Source organism: Mastigoproctus giganteus, chromosome 4 (assembly GCF_048544385.1).
Source record: "Mastigoproctus giganteus isolate SK-2022 chromosome 4, ASM4854438v1, whole genome shotgun sequence".
Classification (NCBI taxonomy): domain Eukaryota; kingdom Metazoa; phylum Arthropoda; class Arachnida; order Uropygi; family Thelyphonidae; genus Mastigoproctus; species Mastigoproctus giganteus.
Window position 1 is genome coordinate 227,991,501 of NC_143578.1, and position 23,519 is coordinate 228,015,019.

At 38.5% G+C, this 23,519-nt stretch overlaps 1 protein-coding gene across 2 annotated transcripts in view; it reads left to right on the forward strand.

The window, feature by feature from the left end:
- Sec71 (ADP ribosylation factor guanine nucleotide exchange factor Sec71) overlaps positions 1 to 23,519 on the forward strand; it is a 508,300-nt gene that overhangs the window by 329,282 nt on the left and 155,499 nt on the right. The window contains exons 29-30 of one of the 2 annotated variants that reach the window (XM_090371201.1): positions 11,689 to 11,818; positions 12,158 to 12,184. In XM_090371201.1, the coding sequence (XP_090227327.1) occupies positions 11,689 to 11,818; positions 12,158 to 12,184 (157 nt within the window). The remainder of the gene's footprint in view (positions 1 to 11,688; positions 11,819 to 12,157; positions 12,185 to 23,519) is intronic. The other variant, XM_090371202.1, reaches the window with a different exon arrangement.

Consider the following 23,519-nt stretch of genomic DNA (forward strand, 5'->3'; position numbering starts at 1 on the left):
TGAAACTGAAGAATTAGAAACAAGCCAATTACGATATGCAACATTCTTCTCTTGAACAGCCTTAGCACATTTATTGGAAAACCAAGGTTTAGATAAAGGATGAGATTTTAAAGTGGAGTGTGGGATAAAGGATTCCATTCCTGCAAGAATAATTTCACTGACACGATCTGAGCAAACGTTGACATCAGGAGTTTTGAAACAGTAATCCGACCAAGGAAAAGAAGAAAAGAAGTCCCGCAGGTCATCCCATTTTGCATTCTTGTAATGCCAAACAACACGAGGTTGGGAATAGCCATGAGATAAAGGTTCCATTGGAGAAGAGACAATCACCAAGTTGTGATCTGAAGTGCCTAAAGGACCTCTCACTTCGACCGTGTACTTAGAAGGGTTGTTTGTGAGAAAAAGATCAAGCGTATTGGCTGTATGATTCGGATTGTCCGGTATTCTTGTAGGTAAATGAACAATCTGTGCTAGGTCATTAGTAATTGCAAAAGCCTCAGCATCTCGACCTGCTGGGTCGGTGTGACTAGAAAACGGAAGCCAGCTGGAGTTGTGAACATTAAAATCACCAAGGAAAATTACCTCACTGTTAGGAAAGTTGGACTGGAGAAAGTCAAGTTGCAACGAGAGGAAGTCAAAGAGCTCCAAGTGATTAGTGGAGTTGGGAGAACGGTAGAGACAACAGATGAATTTGACACAATGAGGTAGAGAGATTTTAAGCCAGAGAAGATCAAAGAGAGGAGATTCCAAATTGCCAAGTCTCTGACAGGGAATATCAGAACGGACATATGCACAAGTACCACCTTTGAGGCGAAAGGAATCATACAGCGAATAATTTGGGCATCTGAGATGAGCAGTAGTTGAATCAACCGATAACTGAGATTCTGTCAGAAAAAGTACATGGGGTTTGGCAGACTGCAAGTGGAAATGGACATCGTTGAGATTAGAGTTGAGACCACGTATATTTGTGAAATGAATTAGGAAGTCCTTGGGAGGTTTAGATCTTTTCGCAGATAAGCTTGTTCTATTAGTTTGACAATTCATGGTGTATTCAATAGTAAGAAAAAGTGGGTGGGACATGCTGTATGAAGTAATGAAATTTTTGGATATGGCGTACATGTGGTAAGAATATACCCAGATCCTTGACATAACGTGGCCTCGACAATGCTCCCCGCATACACACTACTCGGACTCCCTCCAGTCACTATCTGGCAGAGTAGAGGTAGCAAGATTATACACTAGCTGATCCGGAAGCCTCCTAGAGAGTTACCAATAGGTTCGGTCCGGTGTACTAACTAGCGGCCGGCCTGCGAAAACCGTTTTAGAGCTGTACCCTCGAAATGTAAGGAATATTGGATCTCGCCACGACGTTCATCATAACCTCAAAAGTCATCAATCATACTGCATGATGGAAGAGATAGGGAAGGGTTGACCGGAACTTAGCTCTAGAGACTAAACATGGGTTCCACCACTTCAAGCCTCCAATAAGCAAAGTGGTGGTATTTCACCGGTTGATGAGAGTCATCTACCACCTAGTACTGCCTGGTAACATAGAGGGGCGGCATTCCTCCATGTGGTGTGGGCGCCACACCTCGACCCCTGCTTACGTTGGTTCACACCTGGGTGGTCACCCACCATGTGCTTGTGCATGGAGGTTATACCCAGGATTACTAACAGTCCCACCATCGTGAAGGTGCAAGCAGAGGATTTGGCTGTCACAGACCGTCCGGACTTCGCCGAAATTGGGTCCACTTGACTTGAGTGTCACCCGAATATCAGTTCCATCAGCGTTTTAGACTCCCAGGTAGCAAGTACAGCTTGTCTGGTATATCTGAGAGAATGTCTGTGACAACCTCAAGGACCGATGTTACCAACAGCAAATTGATGATGCTGTTGGTAACATCGGTCAATTGATGATGTTACCAACAGCAAATTGTAAATGGGAAGGATTCAGGGAAATAATCATAGACACTACTAGGCTTTTCATAACAACTAAGAAATACTGTTCGAGGCTTAGACCTAAATGGACATCAGAATTGGTGAGACTTGTGACGTTGTAGAGCAGATATCTTTTTTTATGGGCACAAAGGGTGATATTGTTGTATACATTGACACTAATGACATTAAGAGTAGAAGATCTGTGGACTGACTTAAGTGCAGGTCAAGGTTGAAAAAAAGGCGCGAGTTAGGATTAAATTTGAAAGTGTCTGCATTTCTGCCTAGACACAATAGGAGGGATTATATGATGAGAGCCTTGTCAATCAATTCAGCCCTTTAGAGATTGTGCAAGACTCATGAGATAGAATTTTTCTCAGCATGGTCTGTGCTTTTTAACAGGAGAGATAGCTTCTACAGGGATGGGATACACTTAAATAGAAAGTGTGCAAGAATATTTGCTGATGCTATCGAGGCAGTGTTAGATGGGTCAGAAAACTGCTAGCTTGGGGGGGGGATTCACAGACTAATAGATTAATGGTAGCCACAGGCAGAGGTGAAAGTGATTCTTGCACTGCTTCTATTGGAATGAGCAGAAGCCTGGAAAGTGAGGTACTGGAAATTTCAAGGGTTGCTGAGAGTCATCGTGGAACAAGTAAATACATGGGTTGTGTTAGAGTAACTAAGAGTAAGCATTGGTGTACATGTATACTTGCATGTACACCAATGCTAGGAGTATAGTAAATAAATTTGATGAATTTGAGGTGCTGGTGAAGACATCAAAGTCTGGTGTTTTGGGATATCAGAGACATGGCGTCGAACAAAGATAAGGAATGCAGAATTGGAATTTGGGGAGTACAATGTGTACAGAAAGAATAGTGAGGATAGAATGGGAGGAGAGGTTATGCTGTTAGTTAAGAAACACAAAATCTTAATCACAATTGCAGACACTTTCAAATTCAGCCCTAATTCATGGCTTTTTTTCAACAGTGACCAGTACTTAAGTAATTCTGCTGGTCTCCTACTCTAAATTAGTGCCAACGGTACAACAATATCAACTTTTGTGCCCTTAAAAGATATCTGCTCTTCAACATCATCAACATTTGTCCCCTGGGAGACATACCCTGGTACTGTTCCACCTATCCTTTTTAAATATGTTCCCCATTTCCCTGACAATAGTCACCAACAACTACTAGTTCCTGTGGGTCTAGTGCATTCTGCCTTTGGGGTTGCCGCTATGTTGCGTGATGATCAAGTGCAAGCTCTGGAGTTGTTGTGGGCAGTTGAGAGCTTGATTGGCCCCTCAATTTTTATATCCTTCGAATGCATCCACTCTGTCCTTCAAGCTCTCATATAGGCCCATAACAACGCTGAGTTGTCGCCTCATTTCCTCACTCTCCATACATCGTGCACACACAAAGACATCCCCCTTGGCAACAACACTCCATTTATCTTGAGTCTTTTCCTTTTCTGCTCTGGTCTGAGTCATGATTTCGATTCAATTTCAATTACAGTACAAAATTATAACCTTAAACTTGTATCCCAACGTAGTTGTAATACTATATATCTATATGTATATATTAAGTGCAATAGCATCATTAACACACAGCCATTTCTGAATTAACAGAATATTTATAAGGCGGCATCGTTTTAAGTTATATCTCATATCGTGAATACCTTGACAATGAGTTGCCATGATATTGCACTACTTTGAGTAACACTTCACCTAAGGAGAAGACTAATGTTACTTATTCTCAGATGGATACCACCACCCAGACGGCATTGTTTCAGGGCTATTTGGCCCTTCTTTGATGGGTGGGTGGGTAGGTGATGCAATGATGGCAAAACAGTTATGAAGTATAACTCCACAATATGAGAGATGCCTGATGGTGTATGATGTGTTTAGACAAAGATGCGTTTAGGGCTAAAGCCTCAAGCTGCGAGCAAGTTTAGACTATGTATATATTAAGTGCAATAGCATCATTAATGCACAGCTAGCCGGGTGGGTAAATTGCCTGCCTGGCAACCCAAAGGTTGCGGGTTCGAATCCCGCCTCGTGCTTGAATCAGAGTACTGCAAAAACCTTGGAAGGTGCATTGTTGGCCACAGAAGCTGATGCGCCAACAACTAACTAAAACAAACAATACACAGCCATTTCTGAATTAACAGAATATTTATAAGGCGGCATCGTTTTAAGTTATATTTCATATTGTGAATACCTTCTAAATATTCTGTTAATTCAGAAATGGCTGTGTATTAATGATGCTATTGCACTTAATATATACATAATATACATAATATATACATAATATAACCATTGATATACAGGAATTTTTCTAGCAGGGACAGGGATGTGATTATTCCCTTGTATAAGGCATTGGTCAGGCCACACCTTGAGTACTGTATACAGGTCTGGAGGCCTCATTTCAAGAAGGATGTAGAGCTGCTGGAACGAGTACAGAGAAGGGCAACAAGATTAGTGAATGGAACAAAGGGTTGCTCTTACGAAGAAAGGCTTAAGTTTTGCAAATTACAGAGCCTGGAGACTAGGCATCGCCGAGGTGATCTGATAGAGGTGTACAAGGCTTTGAATGGCTTGAGCATGCTCAATGCCGATGGAATTCTTCCTCTTGCTCAGAATAATCACCTGAGAGGGCATAAATTCAAATTGAGGAAGGACGGATGTCGGATAGATGTGCGGAAATTCGCCTTTAGCCAGCGGGCAGTTGGTTTGTGGAATAAACTTCCATCGCTTGTTGTTGAAGTTGATAGCCTAAACAAATTTAAGGCTCAGCTGGACAGGTATTTCGAACGAATTGAGGGGTGAAATGGGAGTAGTGGTTGTTTTTTTTTTTTTTGGCTGATGCTGAATAAGCTTGCTTTCTTGCATCATATGCCTCTACTAATGCTAATGCTAAAAATGCTAAAATAATCTAAACTTGCTTGAAGCTTGAGGCTTTAGCCTTAAACACATCTTAGAGTATATCTATATATATATATTTTCAGTGTCAAGTATTATCTTTGAGTTTCTTTATATAACTTCCGTATCAAGTTATGTATTAATTAATTATGTTACGTTTGTAAAATCTAAGTAGTTATATGTATTTAGTTTAATTTTATTTAGTTTAAAAGCACAATTTAATTGACAATGAAGTTCAACAAGATTAATACTATCTAGTTTGGGATATAACGTTGTATCTTATAACAATGGCAGCAAGTTATGAACGGTAAATCTATGGACATTTAAGTATTAATTAACTTCCAAAATCTCGTCTCAATTCAGAATAAACCAAGGATCTTGACTAGGTCTATAAGCTACTTATACAAAATAATTTAATATAACAATTAGTCAATATAGCTAAAAACTTCCCATTCACCGACTCTGCAAAATTTGTAAAACACATGGATTGGATACTCTTACCGATACCAAGTAATAACCTACAAAATCTCTATCTAAGTTAAAATTTAAACTAAGTATCGTAACTAGGAATATAAAGCTACTCTAGAAAATAAGTTAATGCCAATTTTAGCCAATTTAAGTTAATAAAACAGAAAAAAAAACTTCTCTATTTTCCTGAGCCATAAAAACTTCGCCTGAACAAGACTACTCTCATTCCCACTCCTTTTGCCTGCACAATGCTACTTTCATTCCCACTCCGTTTGCCTTTTGCATATAAATTATCAGAAGACACAAATGCCTATGGTAGATATAAGATAGTCTGTAATCAAGTCACAAAGAACGTTAGGCAGGTGAAGGCAGATTATGAGAAATCTTTGGCAAAGGATGCAAAGAAAAACAGTAAAGACTTCTTTACTTATGTAAACTCTAGAGGGAACAGGATGAATCAGATTGGCCCACTTGACACCGACTGTTCGATTGTTAATGAATCTGCTGATGTAGCTGACAAACTGAATGAGTATTTTGCATCTACATTCACCAATGAAGAATTCTGTAAGGAAGGGGAGTACAGAAGCTTATAAAACTCTGGCAGGGAGTTAAATAATTTTGTAATAACTGAGAGAAAAATGGAGGAGAAATTGTTGAAATTGAACATAAGAAAGGCACCTGGGGTTGAATCAATCTATCCAGTTATACAAAGGGTACTAGGAAAGTTTTGCAATACAGCTTTGTTTATTTAATTTTTTCAAAGTAATTTCCTCTACATTCAATACACCTCTCCATCCTCCGAAACCAATCTTTAAACCAGTTCTGCCAAGTTTCACTAGGGAGTAAAGCACACTCGTTGTCCCAAGCCCATAGAAGGTCCTCATCACTGGAAAACCGCCTCCCTTTTAGCTTCATTTTCACATGCGGGAACAGTGCAAAGTCGCAGGGAGCAAGGTCTGAACTGTAGGGAGGGTGCTGGAGAAGTTTCAGTCCTGTCGTGGTCAAATATTCGGTGCAGGCTTTGGTGCGGTGAGCTGGAGCATTATCGTTATGGAAGTACCAGGTGTCCATTCTTGACTTTGGCCGCAGGTTCTTCATAGATCCAATGACTTTAGGCAGGCATTGTTCAGTATACCACTTAGCTGTGACTGTCTTCTGCGTGTCCAAAACGACATGTTCCACAATTCCACTCGATTTGAAAAATACAGCTATCATTTTCTTCTTTACAGATCGGGATTTTCTGACAATTACGGGTGTGTCGTCATCATCAAAGACCCAAACTTTGTTTTGAGCCTTGGTCGGCAGATCGTAATAGTACAGCCAAGTCTCGTCACCTGTCACGATGTTGTTCACATACCGAGATTGTCCCTTATCAAATTTTTTAACATCTCCCGGCACCAAGTCACACGTTGTGTCATCTGCTCTTCAGTCAGTTGATGCGACACCCAGAGAGAACAAAGTTTCTTCACGTGCAAATGATCCTGCAGAATCGAACGAATTGCTGGTGCATTTAGGCCCAAAGTATCCTTTATCTGTTGGTAGGTCACTCGCCTGTTTTCGTCAAGCATTTTCCTCACAGCAGTAATGTTTTCCTCCGTAACTGACGTTCGTGGCCTTCCCGGCCTCTCAGAATCCTCCAGAGTGAAATTTCCCCTTTGGAATTCTCTATACCACCTGAATATCGTTGTACGATGTGGACAATCATCATCTAGTGCAAGAGTCATTTCTTCTAAGCACTGGTCTACGGTTAAACCACGCACGAAATTATACCGCAAAACTGTCCTTATCTCATTTCGTGACCACGATGCCATCGCAAGCACTTTACACTCTCACTACTAATGAATAACTGAGCCCATCGACTTGGCACGGCGGCTACTATGCACGTATGAACATGTCTCAACATGCAGCAACAAGCAGCTTCCTGTGATTCATTGTTGCGTCATATTGCAAAACTTTTCTAGTACCTTTTGTATTAAAGGAAGTAAACAAACCCTTAGCCATAATTGTGAAAGCTTCCTTGGACTCAGGGGAGGTTCCCATGGACTGGAGATGTGCAAATGTGTCTCCAATTCACAAAGAGGGATCAAAGGGTGACAAGAGTAATTACAGATCTGTTAGTTTAACTTCTGTTCCGGGGAAATTAATGGAGTCACTGGTTAAGGAAGCAATGTAGGATCATTTAGACAAGACTGCAGTTATACTTCAAACACAGCATGGGTTTGTTAAGGGGAAGTCTTGTCTGACTAATTTGATTGGATACAATGACTTGATCACAAAGGAACGGGATGCAAAAAATAATTTTGATATTATATACTTGAATTTTAGGAAACCTTTTGATACTGTGGTACATGGATGACTACTGTACAAATTGGAGCACTATGGCATTGGAGCATTAAGGGCAATTTGCTACAATGGATAAAAGATTGCTTGAGGGCAAGAAGACAGAGAGTGGTTTGTCAGTGGACACTACTCTTCGTAGACTAATGTTATTAGTGTTGCCCCCCCCCCCCAAGGTTCAGTGTTGGGCCCATTGTTGTTTTGTATATTTATCAATGATTTTGATGAAGGTATATCAAGCTTAATGTCAGTTTGCAGATGGTACAAAGGTTGGGAGGATTGTTAATAACAGTAATGGCAGTATGCTGCTGCAACAGGATCTGGAAAAGTTGAGCAGGTGGGCTGAGAGGTGGCAATTGAAATTTAACATTGACAAATGTAAAGTACTACATACTGGTGGCAGTAACCCCACAGTAACATATCAACTTGATGGTACTGCACCCAGGGTAGTGGAGAATGAAAAGGACCTGGGGTAATTGTGCAGTTAAATATGAAGTTTTCTGAGCAGTGCAGACAGGCTGCAAGAGGAGCCCATGGTGTCTTGTCAATGATATACAATAATTTTGCTAGTGGGGATAAGGGGGAGATTGTCCCCTTGTATAACGCAGTAATCAGGCCAGAGCTTGAGTACTGTATACAGGTCTGGAGGCCTCATTTTAGGAAAGATGTAGAACTGTTGGAATGAGTGCAGAGAAGGGCAACGAGATTGGCGAGGAACAAGGGTTGGTGTTACCAAGAAAGGCATGAGGTCTGCAAATTGCAGCTTCTGGAGACTAGGCACCTGGGCGGTGATCTAATTGAGGTGTATAAGGCCTTGAATGAATTGAGCAAGCTCAGTGCTATTGGGATTCTTCCTCTTGCTCAGATTTATTACCTGACAGGACATAAATTCAAATTGAGAAAAGACAATTCTGGAATAGATGTGCAGAAATTTGTCTTTAGCCAGCTGGTAGTTGATAGTTGGAATAAACTTCCATCTGTTGTAATGAAGGTCAACAACTTAAATAAGTTCAAGGCAGAACTAGACAAATATTTGGAGTGAATGGATGGGTGAAACGGAAGTTTTTTTTTTTTTTTTTTTGGATGATGCTATATCAGTTTGCTTTCTTGCATCATATGCCTCTGCTAATGCTAAGTATCAGATTCTATGTAGTCATATGTTAAATATAAACTGGTCTATAATTAAATCACAAAGGAGGTTTGACAAGCTAAGGCAGATTACAAGAAGTCTCTGGCAGCAAATACTTCTTTACTTATATTGGCAGTGGAAGGAAGTTCACTTAATGATGACCGTCTAACTGATGATGATCCTGCTAAGAGAATTTAGTTAACATTCATATAAAATGAATCTGCTGCTCTATGCTCATGTTTTTTCTTTTGCTTGGAAATATCATATCAGAAGTATTGCTTACTGTATATCAGAAAACCTGTACTTTCTCTTTCACTTGTAGCATTGTTTTTCTTCTAAACAGCTTTTAACTGCACAAATCACAATTTCATCCTGCACAGAATATTGTTCCACTTTTTAGGTGGTGGTGTTTTTTGAAAACTCTTTGGTTCTATTCAAATAAGAGTAGTTGTGGTGATTAATGCCCTTCTCCAATCCATACACAGATCTGTGTTTGTGTGGCATCCTTTTTCTGCATTTATTCCATTAACACTGTTCTTCCAAATTATAATCCATAATTTTAACTCTTTCTGCAAACCAGTGTGAGCATGTCAAGCAAGTAATAAATATCCATTCATAGCTCAACTCCAAGCTTGCAATCTAACTCTTCTTCTTCATTTATTCCTTTCTTGTTGTACTTGTGGTGCTAGAGTACTGTAGGTTCTAATAAGTTGTTATTGTAAGGCATATTATTAGAAAAGTATGATGACATTCTTCTTTTATCATGCAATCTCAATTATTGTCCTGACTTAAAGAATAGAGAGAAAGGAAAGAAGATTCATTTCTCAGATTTAATTGTTTGTCATGTTATGGTACTTTGGGCAGTTGGACAGACAACTTGAGTAGTCGAGACCCACTAATTTTTGTAAAATCAGACAAATGCTAATAATTTTTCCTTGTAGAGGATCTGTGATCTCATTATGCATTTAAAATAAACTGTGGATTTTTTTTGAAAAGGGTAGGTTAGGCTATTTTTGGAAATTTTAGAGATTTTAGAGGAATATTAAATTTTAGGAATATTATATATTTTATTTTAAGGCAAAAGAATACTCTTACCAGGGGTAAGAGTATTCTTCAAAAATTATGACTTCGATTTTACAAAAATTAGTGGGTCTCGGCTACTCAAGTTGTCTGTCCAACTGTCTAATAAAGTTTCGAGACTTTAGGACCTCCACATATTTTTTTACTCTATGGTACTTTGGGATGACATTGTGCACTCCTGAAAATATTTGGGCACTTGCATAGAAATGAATATTTGCTGCTTAACTGCAAATCCTTTAGATTTATACAAGTAATTCAGATAAGAATATTGCAGTATAATTTACAATAACTTTAGTGCTGTCATGTCATGCCTGCCCTCTTTAGTAGAAGATTGCTGAGTGTCTTGATATTAGATATTTCAGTAATAGCATCTGATGAAATCAGTGTATAACAAAATATGAACAAAAAGTGTACACAGCTAATTTTTTTAAGGAAAATATAAATATATAAATGAAATATATGAAGTCTTTGCAGATGAGAAGTTAAGTACAAGAGTGCATTGTCACACTGCTAAATATGATTAATGATTATATTAATGATTTATTGTACACTCGTCTGAACACAGTGTATTCCAACACATTTTAAATTTATTTCCATGATTTTTTTTATTAAGTTTTATCCTGAAGTTTTAATCCAGAACTTGACCATTGAACTACTTAAATAACCTAATTGTGCAGTGGCTGACAAAAGTTAAGGTATAATCAAGTTAGACTCACAATATGGAGAGGAGCCCGTTTCAACTGATGTGATGAGGATATCAGGTCCCAAATGCAAGTCCATTGTGACGTTCCAGATGAGCCTACATTCACTGTACAGTTTGATTCTCATGTGTGTGCATATCTGGAGGAAGTGGAGGCTGTACCAGGTGTAATGTGTAATTTGCATATAGAAATGCACATCTTTGAGAGAGAGACTGGGAGGTATAGGGATGAAACCTTTGAACCACGTATTAGATATTTTTTAGGGGGTGCATTAGTTTACCAGTTCCTTCTACAGCATAATAAGGCTCCCCCCCCCCTCAGAGTGCAAGTGATAACAGATTTTCTTCAGAGAAAGGATATTTCTCTAATGGAATGGCTACTGAGTTTACCAAATTTTTTTTTTTTTTTTTTTTTTTTTTTTTTAATATGAAAACCCCAAACACGAAGGTATCAAAACCTATAGTACTTAGTACCGTGCATGGGTTGAAGGAGGGGGATGCCGGAAACTTTGCTCTAGAGACTAAACATGGGTTTCACCACTTTAAGCCTCCAATAAGCAAAGTGGTGGTATTTCACCGGTTGATGAAAGTCATCTACCGCCTAAGATTTTTGAATCCTGTTTAGTGTATATTGACATTGAATTCTCTGGAGCAAAAAATTTTAAGTGAGCAACCACCTTGTAGAACCCTAATAACATAAGATATGAACTGCTCTCCTGGAAGAGTGGAGGTCATATCACACCACCCAAATTCTTGTGGGAGCCATTGAGTGTTGTGCCTGGCTGTCAGAAATAATCATCCCCCCCTCCATTTAAGGCCTACAACCCTCTTTACTGGATAACAGCTTTCAAGAGAAAGTGAGCTAATTGGCCAGAAATTATATGTATTACCAGTAAGTTCACACACAGTTATGTTTGCCATAATATATTCCAAAGCAAATTTCACTGACTTGTATCCATTATTTTGATAGCTGTTATTTTACTTCAATTTTGTCTCCCTTTGTAATATGGCTTAATGTAGAAGATAACTATCTCAGAGTATTATATATGCACATTAATTTATACGGTGCAAAATTTTTGTGCAGAATGATAGAATATGTCTATTTTTATTTCTGACTAGAGCCTTGACTGTGATGTTTGAAATAGTGAAAACTTATGGTTTACAGTTTAAATCTCATTGGTGGCAAGACCTATTTCAGATAGTATTTCGTATTTTTGACAATATGAAGCTTCCTGAACAACAGACTGAGGTATAACTTTGCATTTCATTTATTAAATATATTAATGGATTAAGATTTTGTTTTATTTTCATTTAGGTTGTTCATTTCCACTTATTTTATTTTAGTTTTTTATTTGAGAAAGTAACCTTTAACTACTCAGTTGTGGCATACATCCAAATTAATAACAAAATGTCTTTTGCCAGTTTACAAAAATTGTTTCATTTTCAAAAATACTTCATTTTTTTTTAATCTCATTAATAAATTTTACTTATTTAATTAATCCAAATATATATATATGGTATTGGTTTCAGTTACTTAATTTTATTTTTTCTGTTATTATGATGACTATGGTGGTGTTGTGCTCGCCAGGGAGTGCTGCAGGAACATTTAGCAGAGGTCTGTAGATGAGTGATAGATGTTTTATTTCATGTTTCTGTGCATGAATTATGCCTGCTGATTTATTACTATTACTTTTTTCTTTGGATTACTATAGTATTTTTATATTATGGGAAGTTTTATTAAGGGAGTGCATGGATTTTCTGCTAATTGTGGTTTAACCTGTGCCTTTTTCCAGACTGCAATAAAATGGATGTGGTAATTAATGTAGCATTTTTAATAAATTTTCTGCAATTGCTTGATAAGGTTGCTGAATATAATTCAAAACATTTAAATGTAGAACCATTTTTATAATTGCGAGTCCTCTGTGGTGTAATGATATTTTTCATATATTGGGATGCATTTGATCTTGGAATTGTATTTATCGTGTATATCTATGTTCTATTATATTTTTCTTAGAGTATTGTTTAAATATTTGAGCCATAAGTTATGTGATTGTTTTATGATCGACCAGTCGTGATTTACCATGGTTTTTATTATCAAGGGACTGGTTTATTAGCATTAGTAGAGGCATAGGATGCAAGAAAGCAAACTTATGCAGCATCAGCTAAAAAAAAAAAACCCTCCCATTTCACCCATACATTCATTCCAAATGTATGTCCAACTCAGCCTTAAATTTATTTAGGCCATCAACTTTCACAACAAAAGATGGAAGTCTATTAAACCAATCAACTACTCACTGGCTAAAGGTAAATTTCTGCACATCTGTCCAACTCTTTCCTCAATTTGAATCTATGCCCCCTCAGGTTCTTAATCTGAGCAAGAGGAAGAATGCCATTCAGCATTCAGCTTGCTCATCCCATTCAAGGTCTTATACACCTCAATCAGATCACCTTGCAGGTGCTACAGTTTGCAGAACTTAAGCCTTTCTTGATAAGAGCACCCCTTTGTTCCCTCACCAATCTTGTTGCCCTTCTTTGTACCTGTTCTAGCAACTCTACATCCTTCCTAAAATGAGGCCTCCAGACCTGTACACAGTACTCTAGGTGTAGCCTGACCATTGCCTTGTATAATGGGATGACCACGTCCCTGTCCCTGCTAGCAAAATTCTTATATATCATTGACAAGACTCCATAACTTGCCCTGGCAGCAAATCTGCCCTGCTCAGCAAACTTCATATTTGACTGCGCAGTTACCCCCCCCCCCCAGGTCTTTTTCACTTTCCACTTCCCTGAGTGTAGTACCATACAGTTGGTGTGTTTCTCTTGGATTATTGCTACCCATATGCAATACTTTGCATTTGTCAATGTTAAACTTTAGTTGCCACTTCTCAGCCCATTTGCCTAACTTATCTAGATCCAGTTGGAGTAGCATACTGTCTTTACTTTTGTTAACAACCCTGCCAACCTTTGTATCATCCGCAAACTTGGACATTAAGCCTGATATACCTTCATCAATATCATTGATAAATATACAAAACAACAATGGGCCTAACACTGAAACCTGGGAAACTCCACTAACAACATTTGCCCACGAAGAGCAGTGTCCATTGATTACCACCGTCTCTTGTCTTCCACTCAACTTGCCCTTAATGCCACACCTCTCCAATTTGTACAGCAGTCTTCCATGTGCAACAGTATCAAAAGCTTTCCTGAAATCCAAGTATATGATATCAAAATTATTTTTGGCATTCAGTTCCTTTGTGACCACATCATAGTATCCAATCAAATTGGTCAGACAAGATCTCCCTTTAACAAATCCATACTGTGTCTTAACTATTACTGCTGTCTTGTCTAGATGATCCTGCAATGCTTCTTTAACCAGTGATTCTATTATTTTCCCCAGAACACAAGTTAAACTAACAGGTCTATAGTTACTTGTGTCACCTTTTTGAACACCTTTTGTGAATTAGTGATACATTTGCACATCTCCAGTCCATGGGTACCTCCTCTGAATCTAAGGATGCTCTCATAAATATGGTAACGGTTTGCTAACATCTCTTGCTGCCCCCTTCAATATAAGTGGTTAGATTCCATCTGCCCCATGTGCCTTTTTTATGTTTAACTTCAACAATTTATCCTCCACTTTACTCTCATTTATTACAAAATCACTTAGCTCCCTGTTAGAGTTTGATAAACTTCTGGCACTCCCCTTATTGAATAACTCCTCATGTGTGAATGTAGATGCAAAATACTTATTCAGTTTATCAGCTACCATAACATGGTCATCAATAGTCAACCCATCTATGTTAAGTGGTCCAATCTGATTCCTTCTAGACTTTACATAAGTAAAGAACTTTTTGCTGTTTTTCTTTGCATACATTGCCAAAGATTTCTTGTAATCTGCCTTCACCTGCCTAACCTCCTTGTGACTTGATTACAGACTAGCTTATATCTGCCATAGGCTTCTGTGTCACCTGATACTTTATATGCATCTCATACATTTTTCTTCTCTTCCACGAGCCTCATTATTTCATCTGACATCCATTTAGGCCTTAAACAGTATTTCTTAGTTGGAATGAAAATCCTAGTAGCCTCCAAGATTAAGTCCCTAAAGGCTTCCCATTTAGAATTAAATGTTGGCAATGTCATCAGTTGATCCCACTGTACAGAATTTAAAAACTGTCTGAGACCCCTGTAGTCACCATTACGAAAGCAAAAGCCCTTTCCTTTAGCCTTGATGGTAGTTACATCTTTAAGTAATTCCTACATCAGTACATTGTGATCACTGTCACCCAGTGGTTCCTTTATCTGCAAATTCTTAATGAATGAATAATCACTGCTGATAATCAGATCAATTATTATTCCCTTGGTTGCCTCTTGAACATGTTACTGTAGAAAACAGTCATCCAATAAATGCACAAAAGTCTTGCTAGTGTTTGAGTGACCAACCCACAAGTTCCAGTCAATATCTAGAAAGTTAAAATCCCCCATTATAAGATATTCTGATTTACTGGCTCACTTTATTTCTCTGCACAATTGTCAAATTATACTCATCAGATTCATTAGGCCTATAACACATAACTACTCTCATTTTTTCTTTCCTAGTGCTTATGTCACACCAAACAGGCTCAGCATTGCATTGTCCACCAACATCAACTGGATGCACTTCCTAAGATTGTATGTGTTTCTTAACTAACAGCATAACCCCTCCTCCCTTCCTGTCCTCTGTATCCTTTCTGTACACATTGTATTTCCCAAATTCTAATTCTGTACTGCTTATGTCTTTGTGACACCACGTCTGATATCCCAACAATATCTGTCTTTGATGTCTTGACTAGCACTTCAAGCTCATCAAATTTATTAACTATACTCCTAGTATTGGTGTACATGCAAGTATACATGCAAGTATACATGCACTTGTTTCCTGGTTCTACTCTTATTTACCCTAACACGGCTATGTATTTACTTGTTCCACTATGACTCCCAGCAGTCCAGCAAATCTCCATTGCCTTGTTTTCCAGACTGCTGCTCATTCTGCTTATTCTTTAGACAGTTGCTAGTTAAGCTAAGCTTAATTAATGGTCATTTAGGTGAAATAAAATGAATCTTTAATTTGTATTTTGGAATAGCCACATGATTTTATAGGAATTTCTTGTTATGTTTCCTTGATTGTGTATAGTTTAAATTAAAAAGAAACTTGTCAAATGGTATTAAAAATATAAAATGAAAATATTTTTTTCAGATCAAAATAAGCACATATTTTCGGATTGTGTGTGTGTGATAGAAAATAAACCAGTAGGTGACTGCAGAACAAGGAAGGGGGAATAAATTGAGAAAGAATGTAACCCTAAAATAATTTAGAAAGAATATCAGTTAATTCAAATTTCATAGTGCCCCTTGGTGGCATCAGTTCCAAATTGTGTGAAATATCACCATAAACAGTCGAAAACCAATTACAACAGCATTGACCAACAGTGTGAAACAGAAATTAGAAACAAACTGACCATTGTGCCCATTTTGTTGGAAGGTCAAGAGTCACTGCATTTCATGAAAGAAACAAACCTGCATTCGTCAACTTTGACAGCTAAACTAATCAACCTTCCAGTGCAATACATTTGAATAATGGTGGTCCATATGCAGTGAAAAATTTTACTATAACAGGTCAGAGCACTTACAAAGCAACACTAAACCACTGATACTTTATATATGTATTTTTTTTAACTTATGTTTATTCATTTTGTTAAAATGTTATATGATATGGTCACAGGCAATTGCATAGCAGTTTTGCTAACAGAAAGTGCAACTAGGTGAGGAATTAGAATAGAAATAGACCCTTGCCTCAATAGCCATGATAGCTTAGAGTGTTGAAATAAATAGCTGTAGGAAAGTGAAAAGTATTCAAATGTAGACTGTAGAACTTGTACTTGGGCTATTTGGGAGCATAATTTCTGCCTGTGCTAGTGATGTTCCTGGATATATTTAGGGTCATCCTATATGACTAATACTAGTACATATTTTTATCTTTATTAGTATTAGCCATACTACCAATACTACCAACGTACTACCAATACTTTATTAGTATTGGTAGATGACTCTCATCAACCGGTGAAATACCACCACTTTGCTTATAGGAGGCTTGAAGTGGTGGAACCCATGTTTAGTCTCTAGAGCTAAGTTCCGGTCAACCCTTCCCTATCTCTTCCATCATGCAGTATGATTGATGGCTTTTGAGGTTATGATGAACGTCGTGGCGAGATCCAATATTCCTTACATTTCGAGGGTACAACTCTAAAACGGTGTTCGCAGGCCGGCCGCTAGTTAGTACACCGGACTGAACCTATTGGTAACTCTCTAGGAAGCTTCCGGATCAGCTAGTGTATAATCTTGTTACCTCTACTCTGCCAGATAGTGACTGGAGGGAGTCCGAGTAGTGTGTATGCGGGGAGCATTGTCGAGGCCACGTTATGTCAAGGATCTGGGTATATTCTTACCACATGTAAGACATATACAAAAATTTCATTACTTCATACAGCATGTCCCACCTACTTTTTCTTACTATTGAATACACCATGAATTGTCAAACTAATAGAGCAAGCTTATCTGCGAAAAGATCTAAACCTCCCAAGGACTTCCTAATTCATTTCACAAATATACGTGGTCTCAATTCTAATCTCAACGATGTCCATTTCCACTTGCAGTCTGCCAAACCCCATGTACTTTTTCTGACAGAATCTCAGTTATCGGTTGATTCATCTACTGCTCATCTCAGATGCCCAAATTATTCGCTGTATGATTCCTTTCGCCTCAAAGGTGGTACTTGTGCATATGTCCGTTCTGATATTCCCTGTCAGTGACTTGGCAATTTGGAATCTCCTCTCTTTGATCTTCTCTGGCTTAAAATCTCTCTACCTCATTGTGTCAAATTCATCTGTTGTCTCTACCCTTCTCCCAACTCCACTAATCACTTGGAGCTCTTTGACTACCTCTCTTTGCAGCTTGACTTTCTCCAGTCCAACTTTCCTAACAGTGAAGTAATTTTCCTTGGTGATTTTAATGTTCACAACTCCAGCTGGCTTCCGTTTTCTAGTCACACCGACCCAGCTGGTCGAGATGCTGAGGCTTTTGCAATTACTAATGATCTTGCACAGATTGTTCATTTACCAACTAGAATACTGGACAATCCTAATCATACAGCCAACATGCTTGATCTTTTTCTCACAAACAACCTTTCTAAGTACACGGTCGAAGTGAGAGGTCCTTTAGGCACTTCAGATCACAACTTGGTGATTGTCTCTTCTCCAGTGGAGCCTTTATCTCATGGCTATTCCCAACCTCGTGTTGTTCGGCATTACAAGAATGCAAAATGGGATGACCTGCGAGATTTCTTTTCCTCGGTCGGATTACTGTTTCAAAACTTCTGTGAATATTTGCTCAGATCGTGTCAGTGAAATTATTCTTGCAGGAATGGAATCCTTTATCCAACACTCCACTTTAAAATCTCGTCCTTTATCCAAACCTTGGTTTTCCAATAAATGTGCTAAGGCTGTTCAAGAGAAGAATGTTGCATATCGTAATTGGCTTGTTTCTAATTCTTCAGTTTCATTTTCTGCCTACACCAAAGCTCGCAAAAATTGTAAAGCAGTTATTAATCAGTCCAAACTAGAGTTTGAACAGGCTAAGAACTTGCTTCTTGCCCTAATGGTAGCCGAGCATTCTAGTCCCTTGCCAAAGCTATTGGCCGCAACTTTTGCCCATCTCTGCTTCCACCTGTGTTCAAACCAGATGGTTCTGTTGTCACTTCAACCAAGGATAAAGCTGACCTGCTAGCATCCCATTTTTCTTCCAACTCATATATTAATGATTTTGGTAAAACACCTCCCACCATTCCCAACACGCTCCATTCAATGCCTCCTGTGGTCTTCCGTCAAAAGGATGTCAGAAGGATTTTGACGAATCGTGATGCTATGAAAGCTCCAGGTCCCGATGGTATTTCTCCACTTGTTCTCAAAACCTGTGCTCCTGAACTTACTCCTGTTCTTTGCTGCCTTTTTTTCACTTTCTTATTCCAAAGGTGTTTTTCCTTCTGCTTGGAAATTTGCTCATATCCAGCCAGTTCCTAAAAAGGGTGAAAAATCCTTCCCATCCAATTATCGTCCCATTGCAATTACTTTTACTCTTTCTAAAGTAATGGAGAAATCAATTAACCGCCAACTCTTAAACTACCTAGAAACCTTCTGTCTGATCAACGATCGCCAGTATGGATTCCGCCAGTATGGATTCCGTATGGACTAATTCAATGGAAAGGTTTGGTGAAAAACAAGTAGTTGCTCTTGACATCTCAAAGGCTTTCAATCGCGTTTGGCATAAAGGTCTTCTAAACAAGATTCCATCTTAATGTTTGCCAACTGTTTTTAGTAATTGGTTATCCAGTTTTCTCTCTGATCGCTCACTGAGGGTGATGGTAGATGGCTCTCTGTCTTCTAACTTCTCCACTAATGCTGGTGTCCCCCAAGGTTCAGTTCTTTCCCCCACTCTTTTCCTCTTGTATATTAATGACCTTCTTCCATTGACTGGAAATCCTATCAATAGTTTTGCCGATGATAGCACATTGCATTCCACTTTCCATTTTGAGAAACCTTGCCCTGTTCAACCAGCTTCAAGTTCTAGAAAATCTGCTACCAATTCCTTAAATGCCGATCTTCAGGTAATTCTGTAGTGGGGCAAAGACAACTTTGTTGATTTCAACCCTTCTAAAACTCAGTCTTGTCTTATATCTCACAAAAAGGATTCTTCTTCTGCTCCTATGCTTATCTTTAGTGACACTCCGATTTCTAGGCAAAATGATATATCTCTTTTGGGATTACCCTGACTTCTAATCTGTCTTGGCACAAGCACATTACAAATATTGCTTCCTCTGCATCTAAAAAACTTGGTTTTCTTTTTCGCTCTCGGAGTTACTTTTCTTCCAAACAGCTGCTCACTCTGTATAAATCGCAAACCCGCCCTGCCATGGAATATTGTTCCCACATCTGGGGTGGCACCCCGAAAACCTCTCTCAGGCTTCTTCATTCCATTCAGAAGAGGACTGTTAGGTTAATTAATGATTCATCTCTAACAGAGTCTCTCTACTCGCTGTCTCATAGACGTACTGTTTCTACTGCATGCCTCTTCTACAGATACTTCCATGGGCACTGTTCTTCTCAATTGGCTTCTATAATTCCTGCTTTCTCTTTCAAAACAGTCCGAACACGTGCCGCCAGCAGCCAACATCCATTTACTGTCCAACTTCAAACTCACAGAACCAACTTTTCATCTTCCTTGTTTATTCATTCAACTGCCGTTTTCTGGAACAACCTTCCTTCATACGTATTTCCTGAAAATTACAGTTTACAGAATTAAGTCCAATGTCAACAAATATCTTCTTTCATCTTCTCAACCTCCAACCCTAGCATGGTAGTAAGTACTATAGGTTCTAATACCTCTCGTTTTTGGGGTTTACATAAAAAAAAAAAAAAAAAAAAAAAAAACTAGGCGGTAAATGACTCACAAACTGGTGCAGTACCACCACTTTGCTTATTTGATCCTTGCATTTTGAGGCTACAGCTCTAAAATGGTGTTTACAGACCAGCCACTAGACAGTCCACCAGACCTCACCTATTGATAACTCTCTAGGAGGCATCCGGAACATCTAGTATATAATCTTATTGCCTCTGCTCTGTCAGATTTAGAGGAACTCTTAGTAGTATGTTTGTGAGGTGCATTGTCAAGCTGCTTTATGTCAAGGAGTTGGATATATTTTTGCTCTGTGTTATACCATATCCAAAAATTTCATTCTTCAATATGTCTTTCCCCTCTACTTTATTTATTGAATGTATCATGAATAGTCAAACTAATAGAACAAACTTTCCGTGAAAATATCTAAACATTCCCAAACACTTCCTCATTCATTTCACAAATGTGCGTTGTCTCAGTTCCAATCTCAGTGATGCCCATTTCCACTTAGTCTGCCAAACCTCACTTTGTTTTGATAGAATCCCAATTATTTATTTCCTCAACCACTGTCTATCTCAGTTGTCCTAATTATTTGCTGTATGATTCCTTTTGCTTCAAAGATGGTACTTGTACATATATTCATTCTGATAATCCCAGTCAAAGACATAGTAATTGGATTGGAATCTTCTCTTTTTGATCTTCTTGGCTTAAAATCTCTCTACCCCATTCTGTCAATTTCATCTGTTTTTTCCTCCAGTCATTATCCCATCTCCACTAATTATGGAATGCTGTTGCTTCCTTTCTTTGAAACTCACTATTAGGAAAGTTGGAATTTCTCCAGTCCAACTTTCCTAATAGCAAGATAATTTTCCTTGGTGATTTTAATGTTCACAACTCCAACTAGCTTCAGTTTTTTAGTCACACATGACCAGCTGATTGAGGTGCTGAGTTTTGTAATTACTAATGACCTCGCATAGATTGTTCATTTACCTACCAGAATATCAGACAATCCTAAACACACACCCTGCACGTGATGTTTTCCTCATGAGCAACCCTTCAAAGTACATAGTTGAGGTGAATGGTCCTCCTCTAGGCACCTCAAATTAAAACTTGGTGATGGAATTTTTACAGTGGAGCCCTTCTCTCCTGGTCATTCTTGGCCTTGTGTTATTTGGCATTACAAGAATGAATCTAAAATTAAGATGTCTATTCTTCTCATTAGTTGCATTACTTTTTTAAACTTCTGATGTGTAGGGCTGAAATCCTTTATTCCACCGTAAAATCTCGTCCTTTATCTAAACCTTGTTTTTACAATAAATGGGCTATGGTTTTTCAAAATAAGAATGTTGCAATTTGCTTTCCTCCAAATCTCCAGGTTCACTTTCTACCCACACTTAAGCTTGTAACAATTGTAAAGCAGTTATTTATCAGTCCAGACAGGATTTTGGACAAGCTAATAGTAGAACACTTGTTTCTTGTCCAAATGGTAGTTTGAGCATTCTGATCTCTTGCCAAAGCTGTTGGCTGAAACTTTTGCCCATCTATACTCCTACCTCCTTTAAAACTTGATGGTTGTTTCCTCCTCAGCGGCGCCTCCGTAGCCAGGTGGGAAGGAGCAGCAGTGCGTAGCACACGCTTCTTGATTAGACCGTGGTTCGAGCCCGTCACCACCAAATACGGAGGATGCGGAAAGGTCAGGGAATGACCACCGCATATCCCGGAGCAATATGGCCTTAGTTGCTAATGCTCCTAAAAACCAAATAACAACAACAACAAATCCTCCTCAGCTAAAGATAAAGCCGACTTACTAGTATGCATCCTACTTTTCTTCTAACTTTTGTATATTAATGAGCTTGATAAACTACTTTTTTACCATTCTAGTACATTTAGTGCTGACCGGGCTAGCGGGGTGGGTAAAGTGCCTGCCTGGCAACCCAAGGTTGTGGGTTCGAATCCTGCCTTGGGCTTGGATCAGAGTAGAAAATGTAAAAACTTTGGGAGGTGTAATATGGCCACAGAAGCCGATGTGCCAACAACTAACAAAAAAAAAATAATAAAAAAAAAAAAAAAAAAAGTATGTTAGTGCCTTCTGTGGTTTTCCATCAAAATGATGTCAGCAGAATTATGAAGGACCTTGATGCCAAGCAAGCTTGGCATCAAGGTAATTCATAAGGAAAAACATCATCAAGGTCTTGATGATGTTTTTCCGCTTGTTCTCAAAATCTGTGCTCTTGAGCGTATTCCTCTTCTCTCACCTTTTTACACATTGTTATTGCACTGGTGTTTTCCTTCTGCTTAGACATTTGCTCATTTCTAGCCATTTCCTAAAAAGGATGACAAATCCCTCCCATTCAGTTATCATTTCATTGCACTTACCCATACTCTTTCCAAAGTAATGGAGAAGTCCATTCACTGACAACTCTTAAATTATCTTGAAACGTTTAATCTGATCAATGATTGCCAGTATGGATTCCTTCAGTGTTGATCCACTGGTGATGTATCGGCTTATGTTACCAATCAGACAAATTCAGTGTAAAAGTTTGAAACTCAAGCAATTACTCTTGACATTTCTAAGCTTTTAATCATGTGTGGCATAAATATCTTCCAAACAAGCTTCCATCTTATGAATTGCCAACTGTTTTTTGAAACTGGGTATCCAGTTTTCTCCCTGATCGCTTGCTGCAGGTGATGGTTGGCTCTGTGTCTTCGAGCTTCTCCACTAATTCTGGTGTCCCTCAAGGATTATTTATTTCTCTCACTCTTTTCCTCTTGTATATTTAATGACCTTCTTCCACTGACTGAAAATATTATCCATAGTTTTGTCAATGTAAGCAGATTGCATTCCAATTTGAGAAGCCTTCTTCTGCACAACAGCCTCAACTTCTTGAATATCCACCACCAATTCCTTAAATTCTGATCTTCAAGTAATTCTCCAACAGGACAAAGATAACTTAAATAATTTCAATTCTTCTAGAACTTAGTTCTGTCTTACACCTTGCAAAAAGGAATCTACTGCTCCTATGCTTATCTTTGATGACACTCAGATTTCTAGATGATCATATATCTCAATTAGGGATTACTCTGACTTCTAATCTCTCTCTTGGCATAAGTACATCACAAATATTGCTTTCTCTGCATTCTAAAAAAACTGGGGTTTTACTTTTTTTTTAACTTCTAAACAACTACTCACTCTGTAAAACTCAAATCCACCCTACCAGGGAATATTGTTCCCACATTTGTGCTGTTCCTGAAACCTCTCTCAGTCTTCTAGACTCCATTCAAAAGAGAGCATTCCAGTTAATTTAAGATCTTCTCTTGTGCAAAGTCTCTCCACTTTATATTTCACATATGTTCTGTTTTTGCTATGAGCCTTTTCTGTAGGTACTTCCGTTAGCACTATTCTTTTGAATCAGCATCTACGATCCCCACTTTCTTTTTCAAACCAGTCTGAACATATGCTG